Below are 14,889 nucleotides of genomic sequence, written 5' to 3'. Positions count from 1 at the left end.
GATGTTGCTCAGCCTGAATTTAAAGACTGTTTGGCACCAAGCAGATGTGGCAAGTTGATAAAATGACAGTGACTCTGAATTTTTCTGAGCTCCAGAGCAAAATAATGCCTGTAACTTTTAATTGTGTCAAGTTTTGTTACAACTAACCAGTTTTAAAAATTTTAAATTATTTAATGGTGATGATTTCATGGTTGAAAATGGAGGCACACTGCTTGACTGAGGTCTTGKTTTTTTTCCATTTTCCTTTTGAAAGAAAGCTGCAGGTATGGACCTGAGATCACAGACCATCTCTTAGCCACACAACTCTTGAAAGGACTGTGGATAATCAGGCTTTTTGCTTAGTGAAAAGATGGAAATGCTAAATGTATTAGAAATGCTATGGGTCAAGTTTGTGGCACTACCTCATACTCCTGTTTCTTCCCATATAAACAGTGGTGGGACAATTAGGTGAAGGAAAAATTAGGGAGGATTTGAGATGCTGAGCCCCCTGATTATTTAAGGGTGGCATGCTACTTACTGAGGAGCGGTGGGAGCGATGCATTTCACAGAAACCCTAGCCAGGATAAGGATATGAACAAAAAGTTCAATAAATATCAGTGCTGAAGAAGGASGCTGCARTGGCTGATTCAGGCACAGGTCCAGCWGGTKGGRACTGAGACACAGCAGTGCTTAGGAAAAAGTGTGTGCTAAAAGCTTTTTCCGGTATTTTTGTCTTTCACGAACAATGAGCTCAAGACAAGCTTTTACTTTCTGTAACTCAGTTCCCCTCCCCCCRAAAAAAGCAGACACAARACCAGCAAAAYCTGTAACAGCCCTGTAAACACACCAGAGAGATGCCTTAAAACACCTTTTTGTCTTACTGAACCTAAGGTTTTGCTAAAAATGGAACAATAGGGGAGGTACCCCAGCCAAAACTGAAGGCAGAATTCACCCCATGTGGTTCTACATGCTAAGRTAATTTAGTTCAGATTGTCATGAGATATTCAAGTTAGAAAAACTTAATTTGCAATTCTGAAATCATGAGTTTAAAATCACTTTCCTCTAAGCTGCCTGGTAAGCACCTCTCAGTGTGGGAGAAAGCCCTTGAGAAACCTTCACTGAATACGGGGGGTGAAGGAGGTTTTGACTGCATTTAAATGAAAGACACAACCGGCTTCTTSACGTGTTTTTGCTGTGCTGCCTGTTTGGTGTCTTTGGGAGCATCTTGCATTCCTGCTCTGCCTGTACTGAAAGCAGGCTAAGATTTTGGCAGCAGGGGGGGGAAATCCCACAAAGAGAAGTCTCAGTGCAGGCACAGCCGAGAGGATTTCCTACAGCCCCTGTGCCTGTATATTGTAAATAATGCTTAACCAAATAGGTCTTTGCTTTATAGGCAGAGGCTCCAGGATGTGAAATGCACAGGCAGACTTTGCATGCTACAAGACAGACTGTCATAGCAAGACTCACAGCTGGGAGAGCTGCTGTGAGGAAGCTTGTACAAAATGCCAGAGATAGTGGTAACCAGAGCCTCCCTCCCCTTCCTGGAAGCAATTTKCCCAGCTCAGCACTTTCTGTTCTGCCCAGCCCAACCAGTGAGAGCTCGGAGGGATTTCTCATTCTGCTGCATCTGGGTGCACTTAAAGGACTAGGTCATCTACCAGTGGAAACTGTTAACTGGAAATTGTAATTTTCTACGCTGGCAAAAAAAGGGTGCGATGACACAGGAGGAGCATTCCCATTCATACTGAAATGCATTTAGTTGTAAAATGAGTCTGTAAACTGCAAATGTTACACACATTTTACAAGCAAGGAAAGGATGCTGATGGGAGTGGCTAAAACACACTCCAGTGGCCCGTGGCCATACAGAGAGCTATACAGAATCAACAGTGAGCTCAAAACTCAACTGTCCTGTGAAGGCTTTCACTGCTGGAGAGAAAAACTCTCCAGTTTTTACCTCACTAGATAGCCCAATACATAGCCTTTGCCTTCAAACAGAAATGMCCAGGACATCCCCAGCATCAGTGTTCCACAGAATTTAGAGCCATGAAATGGCTCTGATGGATAGGAACACACCATTACAGTTGGTACATTCCTTCATCTCGAGACCTTAAACTCATTAACCCATGTTCACTCTTCTCCTTGCAGCCTTCCCACCACTGCTCCATCATGTGTCATCCAGTCTTCTGGACACCACGTGCCCAGTGGTCACCAAACCACCTAAAGCTGGTCACTTTCTACGTGCTCTTGCTCCTGGTATCACTCAGCTTTGCTGCAGGACAGAGCAGGCCATTTAAACATCAGATAGACAACAGAAGTAAGTATGAATCTCACCTGACATGATGACCCCACAGTCTCTGCTGCACTGAGGGATCAGGGCTGGGCTGTCAGGCCAATTCAACAGGAAATCATGTTGGTGTTTCTATGGTGAAGTGTTGGTGTGAGGCCCTGTGTTTCCATTTGCAYTTGTCAGTGCATATACAGATCCTCATRTCCTTCTCACAGCCCTTAATCAGCCAAGGCAAATAGCATTATTTTKCATAAATATCAGAGAAGACACTAATGTGCAAAGCGTAGATGAGAAAATGTACAGTGGTAGACATCAAATATTTAAGTACTAAATTTTCAGCTGTAGACCWACACARCTACACAATTTTCAGTTCTCTAGACCTACACAACTACTTCTATATAATAACAAGAAAGCAAGGGCTAGAAGCTTAACTTCATTTTACAGACATCATCAATTCTGTCTGGGACCATGATTTGTCTGAAAGTCCAAATACAAGTGGTTAAAATATCTCCATTCAGAGATGCTGCAAGGAAATTAGGCTGCTCAGGTGAGGGAAATGTATCACGTTAAAACAAGCACACAGTCAACAAGATTTCTGAGAAAATCTTAYCAAGATATCTCCTCTTCCCTCAAGGAGCATAGGCTGATAATTGTAGGTGGGGTGGGAGAGAGGGGTTATGGAGATTGAGGTGCATGGGCTCAGTGCCACACCTTTCCCCATTAAAGAGGACAGAGATGTTGGAAACCTCAGGTTTTAGGTACACAGGTGAAAAAAAGGAAGTTACTTGGGTTTTATTGAGTAGGAAGGCTGTTAAAACACTGTGTTGAAAGACTTAAAAAATGTATTTATGGAGAAATTTAATGACAAAGTGAATTTTTTTTGTGTGTTCAAGCATCAAAATGCACAGGGGAAAATCCTCTTGCCTCGATTGAGACTTTCATGTGACTGGGTTGATATATAATGTGCTGAAATTGTAATTTATTCCTGTTTCTGACAGTTGTCCAGCTCTGGAACTATTTGGCATTTCCTCAGGGTAGCATCATCTCCAGCGTGTTTTAGAATTTCCCTGCTGCTGTATCTTTTAATATATAGTCTTTAATACTTTTAAAATTATCTTTTTAATATTATTGTCTTTTAATACAACTATACCCATCTCCACACCTGCTCCAAAACTGCACAAGACCACAAAAATAAGTTGTGTCAAAGCTTTAAAAGAAAAAAAAAAACCAAAAAACTAGTCATCTATGCAAACTACTTCCTGAGTGAACAAGAATTAACTTTYCATGTGTACTCCCCATGCAGGAATCCCCTCTGCAATTCAGTAGATTTATTAGCCTGTRGAAATAATGTATCTGGTCCATGCTGCAGAAAACTCTGATGGATCCTTTGGCTTGTGTTAGAAATGCAGATTGCAGCCAAGATGGATGAAAATGAATTTTGCATCTGAATCCTCTTCCTTTGGGTTTTACACCAGGCACCAAAGGCACCAGTAGATGGATGTCTGGCTGTGGCCTTTCCCTGTTTTTTTTTTTTTCTCCTGGCCTACAAGTTAATCTGTGTAACATCCTCGAGATGTTCAGGAAATGCTGCAYCCAAGTGCAGTGGTGCATCCTCACTGACTGCTTTGAATTGCAGGTCCTGAGATTGACCCTTTTTGGTACGTGGGCCGTGGTGTTCGCCCCATCGGGCGCTTTGGGAAGAGGCAGCTGAGGAGCAGCCATGGCAGCCTGAGGCCTGTGAGCAGACACCTGGATCTCATCTTGAACACTTTGTGGGAGCAAAAATTATTGGACACAGAGGACAATGACTGGTGATCTCTGTTCCCCGAGGTGGCGACCCAAGCTCTGTTCCTTGAATTGTGCCCTCCCCTGCACCTCAGACCTACAGTCCTGCTTTTGCCTTGCAATCCCACACTGCTCTTCTTTCTGCTCCTTGTGCAAGTTCCTTCAAAAAGAAACATATTCAGGGTGCAGGTAAAAGACAATGCATGGACACCAGCACTAAGTGCCACCACAGCTTATAAAAATGTTTCTTCATCRTGCATCCCCACCAATCTCCTGATCCTGTTCACTGTAACATTAGGTTTATCCAAAACACACACAGTTTTGGACTGGGATTTAAACTCTGCAGTGTTAAATGTATCATGAAACCCTTTTGTCATATTTAAGCGTCAATGGCTGTTGATATGTAAAAATAAAAAGCAATGGTTGGAAGAAAAAAAAAGGCCTTTTAACAATTTTTAATGTACCTGCATTAATGGCATGAAATGCTGGTTCTCTGTGTGCAGCTTTATACGGAGATTGTTAACATCCACTCCTAAGAATGTCTTCCTGAARTACCCACTGGCCCTTCATGATTCTTCCTGTACTGCTGGAGAGATATATTAATGAACAAAGAGGGGCTCCTATCAAAGATAARTATTTTCTCCCTGCTGAAGAAAAAAAATTGGCCAATTGAATTTGTTGGAGTAATTTTGTGCCTACTGCATATGATCATGCACCATTATCCAAAAGAGGCAAAGGCCTGAACAGGCTGATTCCCTTTAAAACAATCTCATTATTTCAAAGTCCATTGTCTGAACAAGCTAAAGTTGCTCTTTGAGGATCACAAGCCATGTACCAKCTACTATATTAGTCCACATCAATAAGCCTGGAGTAGCAGTTCAAYACCCACATTTATTCATGTTGATATAACTTCGTTATATTTCTTTTATAAAAAAGTGTTACTCACAATGTGTTTCATCTTGATTAACAACTATTAGCAGGAATAACACAGTTTAATCTATGGTTTATATCAAAAAAAGATAGTTTATAATTTAGGCAATAACTGATGTAGTTAAATCCAGGCCATGAATCATTCTGTAAAGGATAAAGTTAAATGGACTTGCACTTTTAGTTGTGCTTTGTGAGAATTAGTACTAAAACTGAGTAACGGTTGAATTAACCATTGCAGACATTTTAACCCTTCTTTCTCTTTTTGCAAATGGCCCGTCAGCAAGGGATGGGTTTTTATTATAATAAGGAAGTCACCACCATTTATAATACAACATATCTGCTGACCCAAAGTGTTAACTCAAACACACTGATTTTACTGAATGCTTTCATGGTGGAGAAGATGATAGGCTGATAAACATTTTGATCCACATTCATTGCAAGGAAACTTYAGAAGTGTGAGGCTAAGATTATCGACAAGGTTCTTGCTCAGTTTTTGTAGCAATCCCAGAGAGAAAGAAATTCCATCTGAGAAACTGTGCAGGAGAGGGAATTTCACCCAACAGACTCATTGGTTTGGAGAACACTCAATCAAATGTTCCTAAGTGGATTCCTCCCAGCCCAGCCCTAGAGGAGGAGRAGATGTGAACTGAGCATGTCCCCTTTCCCCATTCCCAGCACCTCTGTGGAGCTGCCCGTGTCCTGGGTGTGACAACGTCACTTGTGGACAGGCAGTGCCTGAGCACCGTGTGTGGCTGTGGGTGCTGCACACTTCCAGACCAAAGTGCACATAAATCCAAACAACAGAGAAGAACTTTTTGGTTTTCTTTATGAATCAAGTCGTTGAAAAGGCATTCTTTTCATAAATCGCTTTTACTCTTTTATAATTTCTCCTGACAATAATTCTTGGTGAGTATGCAGATAACAACAACAAGGCAAGCTTAATATTCACTCAGACTTAATCAAATAGGTCATATAGTCTTCATTTTACCCATTAAAATATTTTCATTTATAAAAATTAATCTAAATATAAATATTAACACTAAAGATTGAAATCACTTGATGACAAAATAATTCTTTGTGTGCTATAACATATGCTTTTATGATTTTTTTTAAAACAGTAAATTATATCTTTGCACGTATTTGGCACAATAAACATTTGTAAAAATTCAAATGCCTTAGAGCAGGTGAGATTTTTTTTTAAGGTTTTTTTTTTTTTTTTTTTTTTTTTTTTTTGCAATGCCTACACAGTACACATTTTTCTGTCAAAGAAGACTGAATATTTTAACATTGTAACACGATTATAGTTGCTTTTCATGCCTCTTAAGGAAAACAACCTACTCCAAACTTCGTTGGCTTGTTTAAATCACACTAACAGAACAGAAGCCAAAGAGTTATTCTATTAAAATTAGTCATTTCTGTATTGATATTACATACACAATATTAGTTATTATTTATTAGACGAATATGCAGACCAACCACCATTAATGACRTTTCATAACACGCATACCTGCATAAAACCAGAACCTGGGAATGTATTGTATACATACACGAGAACAGTCAATGGAGGAGGAGATTGAATTAACAAAAAAAATTACAAGGCATCCTACTCTGTTTAATCTCCTTTACTGGATTGCATATATAAATAAAATCTATTTATTTTATATATATATTTATATATTAAACAGAGTGGGCCAAATTCTTCCCTCACATCTGTGCAAACCAATTTCAGAGAACTAGTATTGTGTGAGAGTAAAAGAAGGCCTAATTTCACCCAGAATGAACACATTGGGTCAGATCTTGGGCAGATGGAAATTCCWTGAAGGGATGGAGTGACATGTATTSTGAGTGGGAAGATGRTTGTATTTATTCCAAGGGTTCCTCACATGCAGAGTACTGACAAGCTTGATGTCAAATGTGGGTGGCAGATTTTGCAGCTAGCACTGTTTTTTCCAATCAACCTATCCAGCCATTCCTTGTCTTCCCCACTTGCCCCCCTAAATCCAGCCTAGTCAGGAAATTTTCCCAGTTTTGCTTGTATTTGCCCAACCACAGACATTTCATGGCCTGGTGTCCTAGGGAACTGCTTTCCTGCTGCATGGCAGGTAACGTGTACCACTCTGCTCGTGGGTGTTTTTTGGGAGCTCAGGGAAAGAAGGAACTCTCCTCCTTCCTGGTACCCACAGCCCTTGGGAGAGCTCCCCGCTCCTTAATGCTGGGGGGAACTCGCCAGCCCATGCCTTCCTTCATAGCACATTTCACATCAACCCTATCTGCACTTGGGTACCTGCTCTGCAACTGCTATGGAAGGTAAGGGATTCACTGGCTCATCACCTCCTCTGACTACCTCCTTTGTATTCTTCAGAGCACAAAATACCACAAATTAGCAATGTTCTCCCACAAAAGGGTGAGAGGGACACCCTGTAAGCAGCATCCTCCCTCCTGGGCATCTGCCAAAGGGCCTTCTAGTTTGACTCACCTGTTAAARGTCTCAAGAAATGAAAGAAGGAATATTACTATTCACAATTCAATTCAGAGTTGTCCAAGGGTAGCGGGGTGCATGTGGCACCAGCAACAGGCCCCAGATACTCCCCTGGTGGCTAAAGACCACTATAGGAACTAATGTCTGGGCGACATTTGCCTCCTTCTCAGAAACACCAGTGAACATCAGAAAGGAATCTCTTTCAARCTGCAGCCACCCTACAACCTCCAGTCAGTCAACAGAGATCTCATCCCCAATGCTTTTACTTCCTTTTTCCAATCTAAAGKTTTGGACAGAATTTATTCTGAACTACAGCATGGCTGGCCACCACCAAGTGGACAATGCTGCCAAGAAGAACGAGCCATACAAAGGTGCTGGTTTCTTTAACAGTGTTTAGATGTTTCCAGATGCTGGGATCATAACACCGCAGACACCTGGTCCACATGTGTGGCCACTGGTTYCTGGTTCAGGATGACACCCCTGCTGCCTGGAGCAACATCCCTAGCTCTGGAGCTGGAACAATCAACCTGTGAAATGTACTCTCYGTGAACAGAGAAGTCTTCCTCCTCCTACCAACCCTCCAAGACTTCCACTGACTCTCTGGGAGCAGGGTGAGGCCCACAGATTCTCCTCTCCCTCCAAGCAGCTGAAAAGCAGCACACACTGCACAGAGTTGTTCTTATTGCTCGACAAGACAGATGCCCACATGAATAGTAAGAGGCCAGCAAATATGGATCACAGGTCTGCTTTGGCAGATTAATTGGCCTATAATTATGACTGAGTGTACAAAAACATACTGCAGTTTAAAGACGACATACTTTAGTACAATCGATAGGGAGAAAAAGTGCATCTTAAAATGTGGAGCCTTGCTTTTGAAACTCAGCATCCTGTCTAGAGTCCTCTGAGAGCTTTAAGGCAGAGTTTCCTGGAGCAGACCACAATGCTGAAGACTTGGACAGCTTTCTCAGTGAGGTATCCAAATGAAGCCCTATATMTGAGGCTCTGTGGGTTCTTGAGGGTCCATTTTCAGCTGGACATACACAATGGCTGTTAAGAAAAGGCACTCTAGTGTACAGCCTTAGGCAGTGTGTTATTGGCAGTAGGGAAGTGTAAGTTTAGTACATCACAGCAGATCCTATAGCAGGTTCCTAAAACAGAGAGGGACAAGAAAGAATAAAACATGAGTGAAGGACTAAACAAGCCTGCTGAAGAACAGAGCCAGATCCTTCCCCTTCTCACCTCCCTACCTATTTCCCACATATCCTGTGGCAGACTGCTTTGGGACAGTCAGCTTTTTTCCTTATCCCGCTATGGCTGCTGCAGAAGAGATGACTGAAGCTGTCCTGGGTGTTCTGAGTGAAGCCTCTTTGTTCAAACCCTGCAGAGCCAACGTGTGACCTGTCTACCCCTTAAATTCCACTTAGGTAACCTTTGAAAATTTCTCAACAATTAGTGATATTCAAGGTTGACTCTCACCCGCCAAGTTACAATGTGCAGATGGTTCTGTGAGGGTCTGATTCAGAAGTCTGAAATGCAGGGGACAACTAATTTATTTATTCTTTAAAAARTAAGAGTAGCACATTCCTGGAGACCTGGCAGCCAGGCTTTATTATCACAAGCTGACATTCAGGAGCTGCTACTCTATAGTATATAGKCAGACATTTTCCAGAAAATTTCAAAAATTTTCCTATTTATTCAAGAGTTGCCTCAGCAGTCTCTATTTCTTTTCCTCAAATTATCAAAAGAAGAYTTCCGCAGATGCTGAAACACAGATGCCTACACAGATACTGCTATCTGTCTATTTAACTGCTTTTAACAGAGTTTTAGAAACATTAATTTACCATTAAGTCCTTGGCAGTGCTTTTCCTTTCTTTAGTTCTTTGTGTTAGAGATCCTTGAAGCATGAAGTTTCTGTTAAATGTTCTGACAGTGGTAACTGGAGAACCATCTATTTTTTCACCTGGCRAAAATACAGAAAGGGAGATTTTTCACATAAGAGATTCAAGCAGATATAAAAATACTTCTGAAGAGTCACAGCTTCTAGGGAGATAAAACTTCCCCTAAGATGTATGAGGAAAGCTGGATTTAATTTAAATTAAAAACAGCAGGCTGTGGTACTCCAAATTTATTAAAGGTTGAGGCCATGTCAATCAGTRGAATAAAAAAGAATAATGCCAAGTGAACCAAGCCATAGAATTGTCAGAGATAACACACTGGAAAGTTTAAAAAAAAACCAAAAACCCACCAAAAATTTGAAAGAAAAAACCCACTTTAATTTATTAGGCCAATTCACAGCCATTCCCTAACATAGCAGGAACATTGCTGAGCCACTTCACRTGGACTGAAATCAGCAAATACAGACTTTATGGAGGTGGTGGGTTGGGGAGGGTGGTAACTGATTTTTGGTAAATAAAGCACTGCGACCACTTGGGTCTCACAAAATATCCCCAGCCACGCTGGAGCAGCAACACCTTTCCTGCAGGGCAAATATTCAGCATTCCTCATTTGCTTTTCCCAGCCTTCTGCYTCTGCTCCTGTTTATTTGCCAAAACTTTCGCTGAAGAGTAAGTGGTAATGCTTTTTAATGTGACAAAGGGATATTTTATATAATGGAAGTACATGGAAAATGAGGAGGATGGGACAGCTATTAGGTTTTCTCTGTTTATTTGGTAACTTAAAACTTTTCCCTGCTTTGSTGAACTGTTAATTCTATTCAGTCTTATAAAGAGAGTCTCTCTCTCTCTGATTTATGTAACAGTTTAAGCGCACCTTTTACTGGTGGAGCTGGAAGTTTTCTCCTCTGCTGTCTTGATGTGTCTATTGTATGCATCTGCAAACAACACATATGCATTACTCAACTCCATTACAGAGAAAGAGGCAAGATTTCCCCAAYGTATTTTTGAATACTACATAATGTTCTGGCACCTGGTTTGTTTGCTTTTGATCCCGTTTCCTTGTCAGGCGAACACAGGGAGCCACGTTCAAGCCTGCAACAGTGAGAGCTGATATTCTGCTCTCAATATCTGAAATCTTCAAAGAAAATAAAAGAGAGAGACAGACAGATGGGGAGGGGGGAAAAGAAGTTTTAAAATTACTGTGGATGCCACTACTAAAATAYAACCCTCCCCCAGTAAAATCCTCTTTAATAAGAAAATAAAAACAGATTGCTAACTTCTTCAGYAATTCTGACACTTTCCTGCATTCTTTATTCCTGACATTAAAAGGGGCTTAATTTGTTAGTAAAGATGGAGTAAAAGAACAATCCAACCTACCTTGTGACTCCAAGGAAGAGGTATTTTACTCCTTTTGAGGAAAAAAAGAAAGGAGGAGAGAAAACCTCCATCTGCTATCTCCCAATTACCTTTAGCTGCATAATCCCAAATTCATTCAAGCTGTGTTTTTAAAAAGCTACATTCAAAGAATGACTTTGTGGGACACATTTCCTATCTCATAATTCATTTCTTATACATGCAAAGTACATCCTCTGTCACAAAATCTAAACAATCTTAAATATTTATGGTTTCAATGTATATGCATATTAAACACAAGCATGCATAAATGCAAGYGYACASTATATAAAAATACTGAATGGAAAAYAAATTGCCYGGGGAAAGTAGTCTGGTATTGAGAGTAGGGGAGCCAAGTGTTGACAAAAGTGAGAGCCAGRGGAGTCAGACACATAACCTGGCTCCTGATTCACAGTGACACCTGAAGCCAGAGTTGGCTGCACTCTGCAGATCTTCCACTGCTCTCCCTGCATAACTTAGGCCTCTCTTCTCCTCACCTCTCACCCCCACTGACAGATTTACCCTAAAAAAATGACCAAAGCCAACAAAACACCACTGCYGGTTCATCAAATAGTGCAGCAATGCACTTCTGGCATCAGAGAGATGATCAAGCTCTCAGATCTGAATTGAGCATGTTTCCACTGAGTAAAACCACCCGGTACATCCCAYTAAACCCTGGCACAGGCAGGTCAGGGTGTCTTGCTGGGTACAGACTGAGCAGTGAGCTGCAGTGGCAGCCCCTTGAGGTCTRGCAGCGTTATCTCGTTCAGCTTTTAGCACCAGATCACAAAGTGTTCTGAGCCCTGGACTTTGTGGAGCCTGCTAGAGTGGTGCAGGGTGACAGTGCACACGAGCTCCTGCCTTTGGCTGGGATGGATGCTGTTAGCACCTAAAYCCCAGGGCAGGCACGCAGCTCTGTGCTTGGCTCAGCCTCTGGCTGCTGCTGGCCTGTTGCTGGTGGAAAGCTGCCAATGCTGGCTTCTTTTGGGAAATGCTTTCCAAGCTGCTGATTAGATAAGGTGCCTCAGACTCCATTTGCAGTCTGACTGGGGCCATGTGCATGACACGGAGCACCCCTGGGAGCTGCCTGGCAGCAAAGAGCAGCCCAGCTTGGTATTTGCACTCCTGTGTCCAAAACCAAGCCGAGGGCACAAACAAACAGTACAGACAGAGCACCTCTGGCCGGGCTGAGTTACACAGCTCAGCATCCTTAAATCATCAGGGCAYGGCAGTACRAAAGAMTACTCYAAGTGTGTGCTGTGAGGTGRGTATTARGCAAGGCAGTGTGGAACCTGCAGAYGGGGAGGAGCTGCTGTCCTCACCTGAAGCTCTGCATGGTGAACCTGGGCAGCTGCAGTGGCCACCTGATCCTCCAGATCGGCCAGCTCAGACTCCTCAGTGACGCTGTTGATTTTGCGTGCGGCGTCTTCCAGGTTGGAGAGCTGCCCCTCCAGCCCATACACCGTGCTGGCTGTCAGGTACACCTGCAGGGCCAAGGCAGGGACAGGTTATCAGTGATTTCTGCTTTGTGGGTGTGCATCTTTGAGCACACTGCATTTTCCACCCTACCTGCGAGCCTCCCTGCTTGCTAGCCCACCACAGGGAGATCTAATTGGCAGAGGAAAGTAATGGRGAAATAATCTGAAAAATACACATCCACAAAGAGAAGGGATGAACGGGATTGGCTGCATTACCGATTTCATAGGTGCTACAATRGTATTCCAAACCAGATTTGTTCCAGACTGATTGGCAAAGAAAAAAATTGAGAATTTTGTTGTTTTTTTTTTTTTTATTACTGATATTCAATCACATAACAAACCCCCTAATTCCACAAGGAGAAGTCAACAGATCATGCCTCACATAAAGCTGTGTTTCTTAAAACCCACTTAATGCCTTCTGGCAGGAAAAACTGCATGCATAACTGCTCAGCAGCAAAYAGATATTAGCTTCCTATAGAGTAAATGAATTGCCATCCCATCCTGCTCTCACCCAAAATCTTCCCACCTCCTGGGCCTTTGGGTGAACCTGTCAATGGATTTACTTGGGCCACTTAAGAAAGAATTACTGACTTTGTAATTCAGAGTTCCTCCCTAAAAATGAACAACTCTTACGATTTTGGCCCACCTCTGATACCTGWAACTACAGCTAAAGGTTTCATTTTCCTTACAGCTCCTCAGAGCAGTAATTAGTGATACACTGCATTTTACTGTTTCTTTTATTTCACAAATACCTTAAGGTACATGGCTTGATGGAGGTCACTGGTTTATGGAAAAGGGTAATTTTCAAGCATTAGCTTTTGACATTTGTGCTCAAAATTGTGCAGAAACACATGACAATACTGCACTTYCTGCCTATTTACTTGTTAGCCAAGAGACTTGTTTCCATGAGGCTGGTAACAGCCCAGTGGAAATGAAATAAATATTCTTATTTTCCCCATTGTAATAGCAGTAAAGACATGTTGCTACAAACCCAGCATRAATTAAACATGGCTGTGGCTGACTYTGTGKTTCAAAGGATAAGCAAACARGATCTGAAGCAGATTCTTGAGCCGATACCTTCATTTCATACATCTTCATACATCAGTATTTCATGAGACAGAGTCCAGTGCCAGGACTGGCTTTTAGTGCCATAAAAWATCTTCCCCTCAGTTCATAGGCTGGGGCTGCTGTGGAAATGTGTTTCTGYGGAGAAAACTGATTTTATCCCCTAAGAGGAGATTCTGTCTGAAAATTATCTGGGGCTAAAGAAAACTGGAGTTGTTTTCCTGAATTGATCAGGATGGCATAATGGAACAGTGCAGATTCCTATGAGATCTTTAAGAGCTCCTAATGAAGGGAAAGATCATTGAAATGTAATCACTTAAATATGGAAAGAAGAGAAAATCGAAAGTTCCAAGTGTACCAACTCCATTAAGTGGATTCACAAAAATTTCCAACAAGTAATGATTTCCTTCTATGATTCAGCATTGTACTTTCTCCKGCAGATGACAGGTACTCATGAAAAAGGATGGATGTGGCCAAACAAATGTTTATTTCAGATTCTCCAGCCTGCTCTTTCTAACAGCGCAGGAGGCAGCTCCAGCTCCCTGGGTGCTCAGCACGGTGTGCTGGAAATGTGTGAGGGAAGGAAGAGCTTCTCCACTTCTCTGAGTGACTGGGGACATGCTCTCCCCACTCTCCTTGGAGTGATGAGGCTGTGCTGGGACTGGGAGATGTGTACTTTCAGCCAGGTGTGGCGTAGCCCCCCAGCTGCAGAGGTTTGGAGGGTGTAAGTGAGCTTTTGAGATAAGAGTTTCTAAATTTAGTTGTAAACCAAAAAGCATCCAACTCCCTCACCCSTCAATATTTTAGACCACATATAAAAAAAAAACCCACCAACACAGTTAAGCACTGCTGAAATACCATTTCTCATTCTGTTTGTGTATTTGTTTAAAAACCCCAGATTAATTGTGAACATCCACGGATGCTGCCCACGTGCTTTGCCTTTCGAGCTGGTGCACACACACAGCTGCACTCACTCACATGTGACTCTCACAAACCGATTCGTGTCCTTACGTTTTCTTCCAGTGTGGTGAGCTGCTCATCGAGTCTGACAGGATCTGTGCCCAGTGGGAGGGTTTCTCTTCCTCTGTCCTGAATGTCATCTGGGAAATCACAGGGATCAGTGGATTCTGCTATCAGTTCTTCAGTGGCATTGATGACTTTCAGGACTTCTGTAGATATGTTGCAGAGAGAGACAGCAGAGTACTTCTATTTTGTTACAAGAACAGACAGAGAAAACAACAGCATTAAATTAGCACGGARGGGTAAGATACAAATCACCTTCTGATAGCCACACCAAAACCATTTCCATGGCTATCTGCTGCAAACAGGCACAAAAACCATGTGATGGAACTGGATCTGGATTGTCTTTTCCTCCCTTCCTTTTTCACATACCCACGCTGCTACAGCATGCACAGTAACAAACACATGCAATTCTTCTACAACACAATTCTACTGGAGGGATGGTCCAAGTCTTATCCCAAAGGAGCACACAAATATCCAGCTTTAAACTCTACATGAGCTACATAAAGCTGGTTTTGAAAACGTGTTTTAAACAGGTTTTAAAACACAGTTTTCCTTTTTGGATACTGGCAAAGAGAT

The 14,889-nt window shown here is 42.1% G+C and overlaps 2 protein-coding genes across 2 annotated transcripts in view; one reads left to right on the top strand and one right to left on the bottom strand.

The window, feature by feature from the left end:
• The first annotated feature begins 2,130 nt into the window (after nucleotides 1-2,130).
• On the top strand, nucleotides 2,131-4,321 carry LOC130582386 (prolactin-releasing peptide-like). Its single transcript, XM_057381047.1, has 2 exons — nucleotides 2,131-2,293; nucleotides 3,903-4,321. Exons 1-2 carry the CDS (start codon nucleotides 2,146-2,148, stop codon nucleotides 4,079-4,081), a joined length of 327 nt encoding a protein of 108 aa, XP_057237030.1. The 5' UTR covers nucleotides 2,131-2,145; the 3' UTR covers nucleotides 4,082-4,321.
• Nucleotides 4,322-5,605: 1,284 nt separating this feature from the next.
• MYRIP (myosin VIIA and Rab interacting protein) overlaps nucleotides 5,606-14,889 on the bottom strand; it is a gene marked incomplete at its 5' end in the record, with an annotated part of 22,369 nt that continues 13,085 nt past the window's right edge. Inside the window, 6 exons of the mRNA XM_057381064.1 lie at nucleotides 5,606-8,608; nucleotides 9,302-9,420; nucleotides 10,230-10,290; nucleotides 10,386-10,490; nucleotides 12,070-12,231; nucleotides 14,302-14,496. Coding sequence (XP_057237047.1) covers nucleotides 8,576-8,608; nucleotides 9,302-9,420; nucleotides 10,230-10,290; nucleotides 10,386-10,490; nucleotides 12,070-12,231; nucleotides 14,302-14,496 — 675 coding nt within the window. The remainder of the gene's footprint in view (nucleotides 8,609-9,301; nucleotides 9,421-10,229; nucleotides 10,291-10,385; nucleotides 10,491-12,069; nucleotides 12,232-14,301; nucleotides 14,497-14,889) is intronic.

The sequence above is a fragment of the Malurus melanocephalus genome, unplaced genomic scaffold (genome assembly GCF_030028575.1).
Source record: "Malurus melanocephalus ecotype Western Australia unplaced genomic scaffold, MMel_1.1 scaffold_489, whole genome shotgun sequence".
Lineage (NCBI taxonomy): Eukaryota > Metazoa > Chordata > Aves > Passeriformes > Maluridae > Malurus > Malurus melanocephalus.
Note: the sequence above shows the minus strand (reverse complement) of the source record. Positions and strands in the feature narration are given on the sequence as shown.

What these genes read in the sequence shown, in the direction of transcription:
- LOC130582386 (XM_057381047.1), top strand. Translation starts at nt 2,146, where the DNA reads ATGTGTCATCCAGTCTTCTGGACACCACGTGCCCAGTGGTCACCAAAC. An exon ending in ACATCAGATAGACAACAGAA is followed by an intron (nt 2,294 to 3,902) that starts GTAAGTATGAAT and finishes TTTGAATTGCAG; the next exon opens with GTCCTGAGATTGACCCTTTT.